The sequence below is a fragment of the Aotus nancymaae genome, unplaced genomic scaffold (genome assembly GCF_030222135.1).
Source record: "Aotus nancymaae isolate 86718 unplaced genomic scaffold, 86718_ANA_hifiasm-v0.15.2.pri h1tg000059l, whole genome shotgun sequence".
Taxonomy (NCBI): domain Eukaryota; kingdom Metazoa; phylum Chordata; class Mammalia; order Primates; family Aotidae; genus Aotus; species Aotus nancymaae.
In genome coordinates, this window is record NW_026988473.1 from 51,885,937 (window position 1) to 51,903,956 (window position 18,020).

General features: G+C 42.4%; 1 protein-coding gene across 1 annotated transcript; it reads right to left on the reverse strand.

Annotated features, from left to right (window-relative positions):
• Positions 1-4,323: 4,323 nt before the first annotated feature.
• EIF3F (eukaryotic translation initiation factor 3 subunit F) lies at positions 4,324-16,043 on the reverse strand. Its single transcript, XM_012456721.3, has 8 exons — positions 15,623-16,043; positions 10,929-10,999; positions 10,613-10,692; positions 9,776-9,913; positions 8,039-8,130; positions 7,433-7,569; positions 7,185-7,298; positions 4,324-6,627 (listed from the first exon to the last, which is right to left on the reverse strand). The coding sequence occupies exons 1-8, from the start codon at positions 16,002-16,004 to the stop codon at positions 6,550-6,552; spliced, it is 1,092 nt and encodes a 363-aa protein (XP_012312144.2). The 5' UTR covers positions 16,005-16,043; the 3' UTR covers positions 4,324-6,549.
• Positions 16,044-18,020: the final 1,977 nt, after the last annotated feature.

Genomic DNA, 18,020 nt, shown 5'->3' on the forward strand with positions numbered 1-18,020 from the left:
AATATTGTTCCCTCTCTTCCTTTTCTACTCTCCAAAAGTAGTCAGTAGCTTAAATTTGATTTTATCCTTTTTTGCATGTTTCCTACTTTTTATATATAGTATATGTAAAAATATAAAGTATTGTTTCATGTTTTTCATGTTTTCATATATTTTTTGAAAAAGTATCACATAAACATGGCATACAGTTCAAAAGTTATACAGAAGAAACAATAAAGAGTAAATCTTTTCCCCTGTCCTGTGCCCCACCTAGTACCTTCTCCCAAGACACTCAGTGATAGTGGTTTCCTGGCTGTACCTTCACAAATATTCTAGGCATTTACTACCATTTATTTTCCCGTACACAACAACATATTATAGACAGCATTTTCTCCTGCCTTTTTCCCCTGCTCTATCTTGAGGACTATCCACATTAACATACAGAGGACTGTCCCATCCTGCTTAACAACTGCACAGCATCGTGTTTTATGGATATATCATACTTTGTCTTCTGGTACTAGTCATTTGGGTTGATTACCATCTTTATGCTATGATAACCAAATATTTCAACTTATCTATGTACTCATTACATTGTGTCATAATGAGACCAGTTTATTTGTAGGATGTGTAATGAAGAGTGGAATTCCTGGGTTAAGGGTATGTATATTTGTAATTTTGACAAATGCAAATTCAAAATGCCTCCATAGAGAAGGCTGTACCAACTTACACGTCTACCAGCATGTGCGCCTCTGTCACGTTTCTTCCTACTCTGGCCACTTGTGTCAGCAACTTTTAAAATTTGTGAATCTGATTTTTTAAAATGACATCTTATCATAGTTTTAATTCATACTTTATCAGTGAGATCAAGCATCTTTTCATGTTTGTGTGTCTGTGTCTGTCTGGCCTTATCCTTTACACACTTATGTATCAAATCATTGGCCTTTAAAAATTGTAGGAATTCTGGGACAAGAATATTAGCCCTTTGATAGGAACTGCAAATATGTTCCCAGTTTTATATCTGTATTGACTATTTGCGTGTGTATTTTGCCACTCAGATTCTTAAAATGTAGCTGAATTTGTCAGTCTTTCAAAATAACTCATGGATTCTCAGTACTTAGTCCTTCCTTGCTCATAAATCATTAAAAACACTTTGCTGTGTTTTTTCCTCGTATGTATGTTTTTTTCAGACTAATTTTTATTCCATGAGCAACTTATTTCGGTGCAGGTAATGAAGTAGGAATCCAACATTGTTTCCAAATTACCACTCATTCGCTCTTCACGTAAGTAATCCATCTTTACTTGCTTGAAAACACAACTTTATCATAATTAGAATTCTTATATCCATCTTTCAGTTGACAAAAACTATATATTTTGTACAATGTGTTTATATATATGTATACATCGTGAAATGATTACCACAACTAAGCTAGTTACATATTTCTCATAGTGAGAATATTTTAAGATGTACTCCTAGCAATTTTCAAGTATACATGAACTACAGTCACCCTACTGCACAGTGGATCTCCAGAACTTACTCCTTCTAACTGAAACTTTGTACCCTTTGACCAATAGCTCCCCATTTACCTCCTCCCTCCAGCCCATGAAACCACCTTTCTTAGCTGTGAGTTTAACTTTTAAATTCCATATCCAAGTGAGATCATGGCCTGTTTTACTAGCATTATGTCCTCCAGGTCCATCCACGTTGTTGTAAATGAGTTATTTCCTTCTTTTAAGGTTAATAGTATTCTGGCCAAGTGAGGTGTGTGGGCGGATCACGAGCTCGAGACCAGCCTGGCCTAACATGGTAAAACCCCATCTCCGGCCGGGCGCAGTGGCTCACGCCTGTAATCCCAGCACTTTGGGAGGCCGAGGCGGGTGGATCACGAGGTCAAGAGATCGAGACCATCCTGGTCAACATGGTGAAACCCTGACTCTACTAAAAGAAATACAAAAAATTAACTGGGCATGGTGGCGCGTGCCTGTAATCCCAGCTACTCAGGAGGCTGAGGCAGAATTGCCTGAACCCAGGAGGCGGAGGTTGCGTTGAGCCGAGATCACGCCATTGCACTCCAGCCTAGGTAACAAGAGCAAAACTCCGTCTCAAAAAAAAAAAAAAAAAAAGCATGGTGGCACACTCCTGTAATCCCAGCTACTCAGGAGGCTGAGGCAGGAGAATCGCTTGAACCCTGGAAGTGGAGGTTGCAGTGAGCCAAGATCGTGCCACTGCACTCCAGCCTTGGCAACAGAGGAGACTCCGTCTCAAAAAAAAAAAAAAAAAGATTAATAGTACTCCATTGTGTATATGTACCGTATTTTATCATTTCTTTTTTTTTTTTTTTTTGAGATGAAGTCTCACTCTGTTGCTCAGGCTGGAGTCCAGTGGTGGAATCTCAGCTCACTGAAATCTCCACCTCCTGGGTTCAAGCCATTCTCGCTTCAGCCCCCAAATAGGTGGGATTACAGGCGCCTGCCATGATGCCTGGCTAATTTTTGTATTTTTTGTAGAGATGGGTTTGCATCATGTTGGCAGGCTGGTCAAGAACTTCTGACCTCAAGTGATCCACCTAACTTGGCCTCCCAAAGTGCTGGGATTACAGGCCTGGGCCACCACGCCAAGCCCTATTTATCTTCTGTTGATGGACACTGAGGTTGACGTCTTGGCTATTGTGAATGATGCTGCAGTGAATGTGGAAGTATCTCTTCAACATAATGATTTCATTTCCTTTGGATATATGCCCAGAAGTGGGATTGCTGGATCATGATGGTTTATTGTTATTGAGGAAACTCTATACTGTTTTCTACAATGTCTGTACTAACTTACATTCATTCCTCATCAACACTTGCATTTTGAAACTACTGAACTGTTTGGTTTTATGTTCTTTTATGAACCATATTGCTTTAATTACATAGTTTTATATTTTACTATCTGGCAGGGCTAGTTTCTCTCTGCAGGGACTCTTTGGAGACATTTTTATTTTTCCCTATACATTTAGAAACGGCTTGCCCAGTTCCAAAATAGCTCTTTGTATTTTATTGTAATTATGACAGATACATAGTTTAACTGGGAAAACTGACCCTTTAAAATGAATCTTCTTACTCACAACATGATATACCTTCAGGTGATTACATCTCATTTCTCATTAGCATTTTAAAGTTTTCTTCAACCAAATTAATGCAGTAGTACTAATTTAAAACAAAAAACCTCCTCCTTTCCACTTTCTTTTTTCTTGAGACACGGTCTTGCTCTGTTGCCCAGGCTGAAGTGCAGTAGTGTGATCTTGGCTCACGACATCCTCCACATCCTGGGTTTAAGCAATTCTCCAGCCTCAGGCTCCCAAGTAGCTGGGACTACAGGTGTGTGCCACCACGCTGGCTAATTTTTGTATTTTTGATTTTTTTCAGTAGAGATGGGGTTTCACCATGTTGGCTAGGCTGGTCCTGAACTCCTGGCCTCAAGTGATTCACCCATCTCAGCCTCCCAAAGTGTGAGCCACCATCATGCCCAGACCCACTTTATTTTCAACATCTGTATCTATTTTCTCTTGTTTAAATGCAATAGCTATTAGGTCTAGAACAAAGCTAAGTAATGATAACACCGCACTATGGTCATTAGTTCAGGTCGGGCTATTGATAATATAATCAATACCCATCATGAAGCCACTGCCCAACCTCAAACTAGATCATTGCCAATAACAATATTTATTTTACTTGCCTGCCTCTTCTAACCACCAAAGTAAACATTACTGAGAATTCTTAGTTACTTTTGCTTTTTGGTTTTCTCATACACACACACACACACACACACACACACACACACACACACACACACAAATCAATTCTCATTTCTTTGCAGATTTCCTATTTGTGAATTTACCTCTTGCTAAAATTTATTCCTAACTCCAGTATCAGTACTTGCTGGGCTTTTGCAGTCACTTGTGGACATGGAGCATGTGGAAAAATTTGAATTCCCTGCTGTCCATGTTCCCAGCTGAGGTGGAACAAGGCCTTCTTGTTTCAGCTCTCATAAACAAGTATCTTTTCAGTCTATTTAGTGCGTCTTTTGCATTTTTGTGGATTTTGCTGCTTAAAGTGGCCCCCAAGCACAGCACCAAGTGTTCCTAACTGCAAGAAGACTGTGAGGTGCCTCCTGGAGAAACTGAGGTAAGCTTCATTCAGGAGTAAGTTGCCTAAGTTCAATGTTCATGGGTCAACCATATATACTAAGTTGTCTTCAAACAAAAACATGTAACAAGTTTACGTACTGATTGATTGATGAAAATGTGACCAGAGGCTCACAGGAACCCCACCCTGTATTTCCCTTGGGAATAATGGTTCAGTACTCTCGAATTCAGTGTTCATAGTAAATTTATAGAACTACTACAGATAATGAGAACAGACTGTACGTATATATACACAGTCACCTCTTAGTATCCATGGAGGATTTGGTTCCAGAGCCTCCCACAGATACCAAAATCCTCTGACACCCAAGTCCCTAATATACAGCATTTGCATATAACCTGTGCAGGCCTTCTCATATACTTCTAAGTCATCTCTAGATTACTTACAATACCTAATACAATGTAAACACTAATACTTGTTGTATTGTTCAGGGAAAAATCGTCTCTGCAGGCTTGGTCCAGAGAAAATTTTCCCCTCAATATTTTCTTTTTTAAAATTTTTTTATTTTTTATTTTTAAAGACGGGGTTTCACCATGTTGGTGAGGCTGGTGGTGAACTCCCGACCTCAGATGATCCACCCGCCTTGGCCTCCAAAGTGCTTGGATTACAGGTGTGAGCCACCACGCCTGGCCTCCCCTCAATATCTTCAACCTGCAGTTGGTTGAGTCCATAGATGTGGAACCCACATATGCAGACGGCCAACTGTATGTCTAAACAAGTTTCACTTGTTTTTGAACTTTAGGAGTATCATGTCTTCCAAGACCAGCTTTTTGCATTCAACCCTTTTATTCACACCTATATTGTTACTCACAGCTGCAGGGTAACTTTATGTCCTTGTTTTAATGTCTCCTATAAACAGCATGATTGGGATTTAATATTCAATGTTCCCCCCTTGGGCTAGTTTAATACTTTTACATTTATTGTAATTACTGATGTATTTGGACTTGTTTTAGCATCTTATTTTGTTTTATCCACCTTTTCTATGCTTATTTCTCAAATTTAAAATTTTGTTTCTTCCCTATTATTCCATGATCTCTCATCACTATTCATTTAGAGATTATATATACTTCTAGTAACTAACCTTGGAATTTTATCATGTATACTTATTAAGTTGATATTAACTGGCTACTCCCAAAAATATAAGAATACTGAAATACTTTGATTAACCTTCTTCCCACCATGCTTTCTACTTTTAACCTCGCAATTTGGCCTGTCATTAATTATCATTTTGTAGATAACCTCTGTTTACATTTCCCTACCTATAAGAAAGTATCATTACTATCCACACTTTATGATTCCCATAACTTGTATTTCCTAAGGTTACGTATCTCAGAACTGAGTTCCAGGCTGGGGCTCATGTTGCTTATTACTTTCAAACTATTCAGCTTCAGACATCATAATATCTACCACCTATCTGTGCTTACTACATACCAGGAACTATTCTCTGCAAGTGTTGATTAACCTGACATTAATTAACTGAATCCTCCTAATACTCTAATGGGCTATGTTAATGATGCACATTTTTTTAACTCTTATAATTTATCTTTCCTAAGGCTACACATAACTCAGAACTAGGATCCAGGCCTTTTGGATTCCCCATTGCCTTCATTCACCTTTCCACTCCAGTATGTAATTTCCTCAGTCCTTGAATAATGATTTCTTTCTAAGACATAGAGTGGCAAGGTGGAACTTCAGGATACCAGATGAAAGGGATGTCTGAAGTTACACAGGCAAGTACTCTAGCCTACAAGGTCCCTGGGAAATGCCATCTAGTCTTTGCTTAAATTGAGCCACTAGCAGACCTCAATATAACCCAACACTGTATTCTCAAGTTATAGACAGCACCTAAGAATTTTCTGAAGTTTTGGGGAAATCTCTTTCATCTTTAACCCATAGATCTTAATTCTGCCTCCCTGGACCAAAGGGCAAACAGCTCCATCTAACTATTAACATATTTTAAGATAGTGATTACACACTCTACTCTTTTAGTTCAGATTAAGCATCCAATTTTCTCAGGTATTTTTTCTCCATGGATTATTTTCATTTCCTGTAGAAATCACATGAATCCTCAAGAAAAGTTTCAGTTTTGCCAAAGGACACCTTTCCATATTGAAAACCAAAAGAACAGTTTGGTAAAGCACTAACATGCCAAACACATAACCAACTTCTCTACCTATAATAGTCACTTCCTGGTTTCTGTGTGATCTAAAACATTTTCCTCCCTTCCACCCGGCAATAAACTCACGTAAGATAAAACTAATTTACAAAAGGTAGGCTATGTTTATTACAGTCACAGGCAGTTGACTGTCTCAGTGTGACTCAAGACCACAAAAAACCCATTTCTCCTTCACTTCTGAGCCCTGGGGTTGAGACCTAGACTGGCCCGGGGCCCATTCACAGGTTTACAAGTTTCTCATTGAGGGCAATCTGTGACTGTGTGAGGTTGGCCAGGTAGGTCACCATCAGCAGGTCCTGGAAGACAAAGAATACAAAATGAGCGAGGGGTTGGATGGAAAGGGAGCACAAGGGCTGGCTTTGGCCAGCTCCATGGTGGACACTGCGAGGAGTCATGAATAAATGACAGCTAGAAAGACTGAGTAAGAGTCAAAAAGGTAGAAGACAGAAAGGAAATGCTTGAGAAGACGATACACTTATAGACTAGGGGTGCCTTAGCTGAGACCCATGGATGGAATATAGCGGGTCTGTGAACTCAAATGAGGAAAATAAGTAATTGCATTTTCATTAACTCTGAATTTTAGTTTTTCTTTCCATCACAAATTTAGACAGTAAGTCACAGTAGTATCAGCAGTAACTGAGACAATGGAATCAAGGGAGGAGAAGGAAGGAAATCTTCAACCATGCGTACCACAGCTCTTCCTTCCTCCCAACCTGGACTTCATGGGGGTTATATAAGTGAAGCCGTCTCTATCGTACTCCAGGACGCCTCACCCAACTCTCTTCATATTTGAGTGTATGTGCTGAGGTGGGGGAACAAACCAGGCAAGCAAGGGCTCGGGAAGGGCACTCACATTGATGTTGCTGTTGAGCATGGTCTCAAAGTCATCAGGAACTATTTTGGGTACTTGGTTAACCAGGCTCATCAGGAATCGGCCCACAGTATTGTCAGCTGACACCTTTCCAGACTGATCATCAAAACAAAGACTCAATGAGGCAGTTAATTATAACCACTGGGCACTACCATTTCATCAGCATGTGCCTCAATGATTCCGGGATGGAGACCTATGTCCTCCCCTTTGTTTCTTCTTTCCCCTCTCACCAGTACATCCTCTGCGTATTGCAACACCGTGCTCAGGGCATCCTGGATGCGAGCTGATGCCCCTCCTACTTGCTGCAAGTCACTTGAGAGTCCAATCACTCGGTTGGGGCTAAAGCAGGTCTTCATGATCAGGTCAACTGTGGAAGTTGGTTGGCAGGATGGCAATGGCAGTGGTGGGCAGTTAGAGACAGAGAGAATCCAGTCATCCCACTAGGAAAGAGATGGTCCTAACATCCTGCTAACTCTGCTTCCTACCTCCCCTTAGACTCAGTCGGCTCAGTCACACTCCCTGCAGTGCCCTTGTCAACTTTTGTTCCTCCTAACAAAGCTCAACTCCTTTCACCTGGTATGCTCATCAATGGTTTTGGTCTCATGTGAATGGTCATGTGGCCTCTGGTACTGGTAATTTCCCACCTTTAATAGTTTCTCAAATAATTCCTTAAATCCCATTTATACAAGAGATGACTGTGACTTCTAGTCTTCACAAAGCTTAGATCAATAGTCCCTTTTCAAACCACCCAAGGCCTCCATCCTTGTTACAGAATAGCAGCCCCCTTCCCTGAAAATTCCTAAGATGTCTAAAGAGTGTATGGAAAGCTTACTCACCTCCAATTCGTTCAGTGTCATAGTATGCGTATTTCACCGTCAGAGGTGTGAACATCACTCCCATGGTCCTCCCGGGGACACCCATTAAAGTGCTGAGGAAGGAGAAGCCGAGGTAAAGAGATGGCCTTGGGAGAGGGTTTCCATGTCTATTCTGGGCTGAGAAAACAGACACAGCAGGAATATGGCTCCCAAGGTTCTGAGATAGGAAGGGTGGGACCAAGTGACCCCAGAGGTCTCATAGGAGCAAAAGTTACTTTCTCCCTTTAGCTTGTCCCACATACCAAACACTTGGCCTGTAAGAGGGGACTCAACCTTTGGACTTGGCCTGGTCCCTTCAGAGGACTACTTCACACACTGTGCATTATCAGTGATCAGAGGACAGAACTCAATTACTCCGTGGAGCTGGCTGTCTAGATACCTGCTCACCATGGAAAGAAGACAGACAAGTCTTTTCTGGGACTAAGCCCTTCATCAGCATTGAAAAAGGAAAACAACTCCTGTCCACCAAATTAGATTGGGTGCTGTAAGTAATCTCACTAAAGGTATTGTCTTTACTATGTCAATCACATACCTGGATCTACACTTTAGTATGTCAACTATATATATCTGCATCTATCTACATATAGATATATATAGTTGGATCTTTTTTTTTTTTTTGAGACGGGGTCTCGCTACATTGCCCAGGCTGGAATGCAGCGGCTATTCATAGGTGCGATCTCACTACTCATCAGCATAGGAATTTTGACCTGCTCCATTTCCGACCTAGGCCGGTTCACCCCTCCTTAGGCAACCTGGTAGTCCTCCGCTCCCGGGATATAGTTGGAATGAATATGAATACACACACACACACACACACACACACACACACACACAGTATATACTGGATTCATATATATACACACACACACACACACACAATCTTGAGGAGTCTGAAATACTTGGAAAGGCTAAGAAGTCAGGCAATGGCTAGTGCTCAGTGGTATGCAAACTGGCTCATAAAGACTTGGCATCCACCATCTTTGTCTTACTGCCTACGAGTAAACTGGCTATACTAGCGTCAGACACAGAACCAGCACAATGTCAACAGCCTAACAGATGCACTAACAGATGCCTTCCCTCTGACCACGGTCTTTCTAACTCCCACAGCTGCTTCTTCAGCATGCCACCAGAGCCTTTCCCAGCATCCCCTATAACTGGCATTTTAACCACCTGCAAGCTCAATGTGTTAACTGTAATGTTATTGTCATTAAAACTGCACTCAATCCTGGGTTAATAAATGTGTTCAATATAAAGACAGTCATCCTTTAATTGGTATTACCTGGAGTACTGTGCTGAGTTCTAGAGATAATGATAAACTAATGGGTAACTCAGAAAAGTAATGAATGCGGTGAAGGATTATGACAAGAATACCATGTGATGACTGGCTGTAAGAACTATGGATAGTTGAGTTCTATAGAAGATGACTTGATCGCCTGCTCAAATACTTAAAAGGGCTGTCATTTGAAACTGGTTAAGAGCAATGAGTAGAAACTGGAGTATAAGTAGGATCAGCAGATACAAATTATAGGAACAGATTTTGTTTCTGAGTAAAACTTTTTGAATAACTGTTGAGAGAGAGGAATAGGCTTCTTAAGGACACAGCAAGTTCCACACAGAAGGAATTAACCTTGCTTGGGGTGGGGGAGGGATGGCATCCAGGCATGGTTTTATGCCCTTGTGGCCCAAGACTGTGGTCACCTGACATAGGCTTTGATGCTCATGCGGCCGTTCTGGAGACTTGTGTCCACAGTGAGGTGGATGGGGTTGGGGGCCTCCCGGCTGTAGTACTCATGGATCAGCACAGAGTGCTCTGTGATGTCATGGCCTGTAGCGTACCTGCAAAATGGAACACAGTTGTGGACTCACGTCTATATGTGACATCGATATCAAACACAACAGTGGCAAGGGTGTCTTTAGGGTACCTGATATCGCTATGGTAGGGATACCTAGTGATACCAAATGCCAAGAACAATATACACATAGAAAACTATGTCAAATCAAATCAAAGGCTGAGTGCTTTTGAAAAATTTCAAGTCTCTTACAAGGTGATTCAAAATAAATATAACTGCCAGCAAAACCCACTCAATTCACAGCTCCTACAAGTAACACTTTTCTTTTCTTTTTTTTTTGAGACAGGGTCTCAATCTGTCACTCAGGCTGGAGTGCAGCAGCATAATCACAGGTCACTGCAGCTTCAAATTCCTGACCTCAAGTGATCCTCTAGCATCAGCCTCCTAAGTAGCTAGGACGAGAGGTGTGTGTCACCATGCCTGGCTAAGTTTTTAAAAAATGTTTTTGTAGAGACAGGTCTCACTACTTTGCTCAGGCTCATCTTTAACTACTGGGCTCAAGTGATCCTCCTGCCTCAGCTTCCCAGCTGGGATTACAGGCACCGAGCCACTGCTTGCAGCCAGTAATACACTTGCAATACTCTGTCTCCAAATGGAAGAGGATAAGATCCAGTCTGATGGCAAAAGACATTGGCAATCACAGAGAGACCTTCCATTTGCCCCAGCCCCCACCTCCCCAACTTACCAGCCCAGGATGAGCTCATTTGGAGAAACTTTTTTATGCAGTTCATACATGTTCTTAGCAAATTCCATGTCAACAGCCACCTAAGAGGCAGGAAAGTAAGCTAAGAAGCTGGAAGTCCAAAGAAAAACTGATTAAAAGGGACAAGAAGCCACCCCCAATAACCAGAAGAGGCCCAGGAAGTAACGTACAAATAGGAAGCTCCTTGGCTATAAGAGCTCTAGTTATGAGTCAATATATAGTGTAGGAGGGGCCATGAGGGGAACCTAGCACATGAACAGCTAAAAACAGCAGAGGGACAGCTTGGATTCCCACTCACTTCATCTTCTGACTCATTGTGCGGCACTGAAAAGCAATTGGTGACCTCCACTGAGTGTTTGTCGACCGTTCCTGTGAAAGAGAGAATTGTCCACGTGTTATATAATGCTAGGGCTCCCAACAACCTCCAACTACTTTTGAAATGCTTTTGATGCTTTCTTCAATGTCAATAAACACCTAACTGAACTCATTAGCTCCAAGTTTAGTTCAGTGCATCAATGGGACCAGAATTCTCCAGGGAACTGAAACTCTGACATGCTCGCTAACTTCTCCCTCTAAACATCACCAAATAGGGTTTATTCTTCCTTTACAAGGTCTCCTTTTGCCTGTTATTTTCCACCACTAGCCTATTTCAGATCTTCACTCTATGACCTTTGTTTTTCGGCCTCTAGACTTTCACCCTGTAATTTAATATGCAGAGCTACCTGGAAGATTTTAATGGCTACACAGACTGCTGATACAGTGGCCAAGTTTCAGACATTGAGATGCTGTGAGCTTCATCTGTACCTTCCTTTAGCCATCTGGTCCCACGGTCATAGCCTTAACCTTACCATCATCCAGAAACCTATCTGCGAACCTTAGAGGTGAGTATGTCAGTCTTTTACTATATACTTTTCTAGTTCTGATACCTTTATTCCCACTACATTTCTTTTCTTTCTGAGACGGAGTCTTGCTCTGTCACCCAGGCTGCAGTGCAGTGGTACGATCTTGGCTCACTGCAACCTCTGCCTCCTGGATTCAAGCGGTTTTCCTGCCTTAGCTTCCCAAGTAGCTGGAACTACAGGCACATGCCACCATGCCTGGCTAATTTTTGTACTTTTAGAAGAGATGGTGTTTCACCATGTTGGCCAGGCTGGTCTTGAACTCCTGACGTCAAGTGATCTGCCTGCCTCAGCCTCCCACAGTGCTGGGATTACAGGTGTGAGCCACTGCGCCTGGCCTATATTTCTTTTTTGGTTTGTTTTTACTTTTATTCCCACTACATTTGTTTCTTGACCTCACTAAGACCACTAAGTTGGCTTTTCCATTCTCTTTTAATCTATTGGAACCTCCCACCCCAGGATTCAAGGGTTTCCCTCTCCACCAAAAACCACAATGTTGTTGGTATCTACCAGTGTTTGTCTAATTCCAATTCACTATGGTTTCTGCTCCCTTTGCTGAAACTATGTTCCTAAACCAAATGCACATATATCCTTTATCTTATTTGACCTCTTATCAGCATTGAACAGACTTGACCACTTACTTCCTCCATCTTAAAACTTTCCTTCCAGTTTTCTTCCCACCTTTCCAATCTTCTTTGTTGACTACTCCTTCCGCTGACTTTTCAAGTTTTTGGGGTTTTGTCTTTGTTCTTCTATCTTTGTACTCAATGTTCCTCTTCTAGGCCAGGCCTAAAGTTTACATGCCAATCTTTTTTTAAGGCTGTTTTCGTGCTACAAAGGCAGAATTAAGTAGTTGCGACCGCGACTGCACACAAAGCCTAAAATATTTACTGTCTGGCCCTTTACAGAAAGTTTGCCAATCCCTGCTTTAGGTGATCTCATTCAATTTTATGGGTTCAATAACCTTCTATATTCCAATGACATAATTCCTAAACTGACATACTTGCCTACATCTCTTTTGTACTCCAGATCTTTATATTCAATTTTCTACTTGACAACTCCACCAGAACGCTCATTGGGCATCTAAAAACAAATATATCCCAGACTGAAGTCAACTTCTACCTTCCCTTTCTTCCTCCACATTTAACCAAAGATACAGAAGTCATGCTTGATACTTTCTACTAATTGCTCATTTTTGATCACACCAAGTCCTATCAACTGTATTTCCTATCTCTCAACTCACCCATTTCCTATCTATCCCTATTTCTCAAGTGATTCCCTATTACTAGAATAGCTGCTATCTGGTGCCCATGCCCAGCTCACGCCTGTCTCTTATCCACGCTCTACAAAGCAGCCAGAGTGACTTTTTTTTTTTTTTGAGACGGAGTCTAGCTCTGTTGCCCAGGCTGGAGGGCAGTGGTGCAATCTCAGCTCACTGCAACCTCCCTCCCAAGTTCTTGCAATTCTCCTGCTTCAGCCTCCCCAGTAGCTGGGACTACCGGCGCACACCGCCACGCCTGGCTTTTTCTTTTTTGTATTTTAGTAGAGACAGGGTTTCACCATGTTGCCTAGGCTGGTCTCGAACTCCTGAGCTCAGGCAATCTGCCTGCCTCAGCCTCCCAAAGTCAGAGTGATTTCTAATTTCTATTCAGTGTTAGCTGAAATGCTCAGGATCCTCCCCAAAGAGCTTCAAATGAGGTTACACTTCCATTTTGTCTTCTCAGAGACCCAGGTAATTCTCCTTCACAACACTTTACACTTGTAATTATTCAATACTTCTTAGGGCTCTGCCCTCTGCTAGCTTCATTTCCTGCTCTACCTCCTGTCACCTACATTCCTGTAATACTGAATGTTTCAGATAGTAGACTTACCAGGCCCTTTTTAACTTCCTGTAATTACTTTAATGCCCAGCTCAAACACCATCTTTTTTGTGAACTTTTCCCTAACCTTCTGAAATAGTTAAGTCTTCCGTAGTTCCATGCCACCATGACACCCTTCTATTAGAACATTTATTATATTACATTCTAGTTATTTGCATTTAAGAGTATATTTCTATCTTGAGTTTAAGGTTACAGGAGAGCTCACCTTATTACACTTTGAATTCTAAATATCTAACAGTTTTATGGTACAAAAAAAGCACCAATGACTTTATTTAGACAAATGAAATGTTTTGTGAATTAATATCTAAGGAAACTATAAGTTCATAGCAAGCAGAATCTATTCTTTATTCTTCTGGAAGCACTGCCTCTGTAACACCTATAGCACTGTACCATGATTCCAGTCTCAAAGAAGATCTGAAGCTCTAGATTAGATTATAGCTGGTCTGATTGGATCACTGGAACATTTGGGGTGCTAAAGCATAAACTGTGGGTAGCGAACTGTCTCTTTAAATAGCTCTAGTGAGCCTGGAAAATTAGACAGTGCAGCCAAAAGAGTAAGTGCCAGGTCAGTGAGGCAAAAATAATTTATTACAGAAGCTCAAAGCAGGGCGCAGTTACAGAACACCATCATGCTGTGGAAGGTTAAGAATGGAGTGAGGGTCCAGGTATGGGATGGAGGACTGGCACTTAATGCTGTTCCTGGGAACCCGGGAGATAGGCAGAAGTTAAACAAATGAGGGACAGCAAGGAAGGCACCTGTGGCAAAGAGAACACAAAGGCTTGGTTTGAGAAAAGACAGGCAATGTTCAGAAGATAGGAATTTAAGTTTCTGTAAAATGCTATACTGTCAAAGATAGATAAAGGAGAGAAAATGTGTTTTGGTATATATTGGGTCGGTCCAGGCATGATGTGGTGAATGGCAACTAATAGCTGTACCTAATGTGTACCAGTATAGTCAGAAGTTTTTAATTTAGCTCTCACGAAGACTAAGTCTAAAGTAGCTCCTGACAGAACAGATTTTAGGTAATTTGCCCCAAGGCACATGGCTAAAGTTGTGTGGAGTCTGCTTACAAATCTTGTCTGCTTTGCAATATACCAACTGTCTTTTATGGTGTAAGAACCAGTACATGTTCAAGAGTATGAAAGAGAAAGGATGCTTTAAGTAAAGTGGATTCACAAAGTTAGTTAAAAGCTGGAACTGGCCAGGTGCAGTGGCTCACATCTGTAATCCCAGCACTCTGGGAGGCCGAGGTAGGCAGACCACCTGAGGTTGGGAGTTCGAGACCAGCCTGACCAACATGGAGAAACCCTGTCTCTACTAAAATAAATAAAAAAATAAATAAATAAATAAAAAATCTGGGACTAAGATGGAATGGAAATGAATTTCATAGGACCAGTATAGTCTCCAGAAAGGAATTATCAACAATCCCTCTTTCGTGCTTTTCCATTTTACAAACTACTTTAACATAGAGTATCTATTCCCCAAATTTAGAACACAAGCAGAGAATGGGTTTTTCTTTGACCTGAAGGTTAAGGGCAGAGATATAAAAAGATGATACAATTGCTTGTGTCCAAATGGAAAATGGGAGAACAGGGTTTCTCACATTAGGTACTAATATTAAGGGACACTGAGAGTCAGAGAATCAGGCTCAAAAGTTTAGGGCAGTAGAATACCATAAAATCCCAAATGGGTTCCAGCCAAACCGGTTTAGTTGTTGGGAGGAATGCCTTTTTACAAATGTCCTCACTTCTTTGCCAATTGGTTAGAAAACTCTTTGTCAATACCTGGAAAACAATGACATTTAGTCGGTGGATAAGACAGAAATATGTGGTCACTGGACTTAGGGAGTCAAAGGTTCCTGACTTCCCACTCGGCATGTGCACTCATTTTTGGCAGATGGGGCTCATCATACTTGCCATAAACTGCTGTGGGGAACATTAAAAATGTAAACCACTGGCATAAAATATTCAGTAAATGACACAACTACTCCTTGTGCATTTTATGTCGCTCAAAGTGACAGCAATCCGGCAGAAGAAGAGAGGTGCAAATTACTTGAGAAGTCACAGCAGAAGGTGGGACGGAAAAATAAATTAAGAGGTCATTGGGGATGGGAGGAAAGAACGACAAGAATGAAAGAATTAATGAGATAGGGAAGTGAGATAAATGAGAAGTGGGAGGAAGTAAAGAATGTTAACTTTCTATGACCACTCACCCAGCAGGGTCCCGATAACTCGGGCAGCACCCTCGTTGCGTCGCTCGTAGCTGTCCACAATGGAGGCCAAAATGACCGGGTGCAGCCTGACGACGCGGCCGCCGGGGAAGGGCCCTGGGAGAGCGGGACCAGGCAGAGCGAGCGCTGGGGTCTGCGCCGGAGCTTGCGCTGAGGCCGAGGTCTGGCCAGGAGCCGCAGTCGTAGCCGCTGCTGCTGCAGGATCTGAGGATAAGGCTGGAGTCCCACCGGAAGGCGGAGCCGCAGCTGGTGCTGGCGTTGGCGCTGGGGCTGGGACTGAGGTTGGGACCGAGACTGGGGCCGCCGCCGGGGCCGGAGCTGGCGTGCCGGGAGGAGCACTTGCTGATACCGCCGGCGTGGCCATCTTGTCGAGAAAGAAGGCTACAAGAGCGGAAACGAGGGCATTCAGGAATATCAGGCGCTTGATAGGCTGAATATACACCACGTGAACTAGAGCTTTTTGTTTATTGGTTACTGTTGTTATTGCCGGAGCACTAAAATGGTCCCGCTGTTGGTAATTTCTTCCGGAATTTGTGCTCTTTGCTTTTGGCCCGAGGAGCACTCAGGGAGACCTGGCCTAAGTAGTTCCGGGTAAACTTTGGACAGCGTTCGAAGAGAAACACTTTGTGCAGCTGCCGCCAGGTGGAACCAGAAAGCAGCGCGGAGGTGGAAATTCGTGTTTTAGACTTAAATGAGATAATAGAAATCAAAGTGCCTTTAAAAAAGGCATTTTAAAGCCTGGCATTGTGGCTCACCCCTGTAATCCCAGCACTTTGGGAGACCGAGGCAGAAGGATTGTTTGAGCCCAGGAGCTTGAGGCTGCAATGAGCGAGAAGGCGAACTCAGCTGGATTTCTCCGGCTGCTTTGAGAATAGTCTGGGGAGTGGGAGGAGTTGGGGAGAGGAAGGTGAGAAAGGGAAAAACAGGGAGACCTGCTAGGAGGCCACTAGGTAATCCAAGTGAGAGATGATGGTGGCTGGGACCAGACTGGTAGCAACAGAAGTTCTGAGAAGTAGGAAGATTATGGATCTGTTTTGAAGGTAATGACAATAGGGTTTCCTGAGAAATTGTATGTGAGGTGTCAAAGAGAGGAGTCAAGGAGGACTGCAACTTTTTTTTTTGTACTGAGCGATTAGTAGGATGACGTCACCATCAATTGAGATAGCAAAAGCTGTAGGTGGAACAGGTTTTGGGGAAAAGATTCTGATTTAATTTCTGGATATGTCACCTTTGAGATATCCATTAGACATTCAAGTGGAGTTGTAAGTTGTATACACTAGTTTGTACTTTGGGAGATTATATGAGGTACTGCCTTGTAAAGCTCTTAGCACATGCCTGATGTACAGTAGTTATTAGGTCATAGCGATTATCATCACTATGTGAAGGAGAGAGCTCTGACCCTAACCCACTGTGTAACTAGCGGCAATCTACAAGTTTTTTTCCTAGCCTCAATTTCCTTCTTGGTATAATGGGGCTGATAACATCTGCCTGTAAAAACGAAACAAAACAAAACAAAACAAAAAAACCGTCAACTCCCTTAATTGGGTCAAGTCCTAGCATCCAGCTAGCAAGTGGATAGGTGAGGTTGAACTTCTTAGCCATGATTCTGTTGAACTTCTTAGCCATGATTCTATGCCCAAGAGTTGATTTCTCCTTGGAGAAATCCTCCATTATTAGAATTCACATGATCCTGCTCCCCTGAAAATGCTCTACATAGACATGCATTCTCCTATAACATATACCATGCGGAAAGCAGGTCTGAAGCTTGAGATCTGTGATACTGTTGCTTTCAAGCTGTGTGGCAGCCATTCCTTACCACCCCAGTCTGTGATAAATTCCACGTAGAAAAGGAGTAAGACTCACAAAGCCTAAGTAAGGGGCTCAGGTTCCTGAAAACAGCTGACATTGGCAGAGAAAAATTGTGGGAGGCAGCCCACCAGCCTGCCCATGCCAGTCCATCTGCAGAAGGATGGGGTGGTAGCATCATAGGGCATGGGGCAGCTCTGCCCCATGAGGGAACCCTTAGTAAGTCCCAAGTCACACCAGCTGCCCCTGGTGGTCCCCCCACAGTTTAAGCTGTAGGAGTAGATTAAGGTTGTTAAGAGTGGGGCCCAATCCAATAAGCCTGTGGCCTTGTACAAAGAGTCTTTCTCTGAGTCTCATGTGAGGATATGATGAGAAGGTGACCATGTGCAAGGCAGGAACAGAGTCCTCATTGAACCTGACCATGCTGTCACCTGCTGTCAGACTTCCAACTTCCAAAACTGTGGGAAAATAAATTTCTGTTGTTTAAACATCCCAGTCAGTGATATTTTGTGTCTCATTTCAGTGTGTCAGTCTGAGCAGACTAAGACAGCTGGGTTGTAAGATATATGAATAT

What these genes read in the sequence shown, in the direction of transcription:
- EIF3F (XM_012456721.3), bottom strand. Translation starts at nt 16,004, where the DNA reads ATGGCCACGCCGGCGGTATCAGCAAGTGCTCCTCCCGGCACGCCAGCT. An exon ending in AATGAGCTCATCCTGGGCTG is followed by an intron (nt 9,914 to 10,612) that starts GTAAGTTGGGGA and finishes TCCATTTTGCAG; the next exon opens with GTACGCTACAGGCCATGACA. An exon ending in AGCATCAAAGCCTATGTCAG is followed by an intron (nt 8,131 to 9,775) that starts GTGACCACAGTC and finishes CTCCTTCCTCAG; the next exon opens with CACTTTAATGGGTGTCCCCG.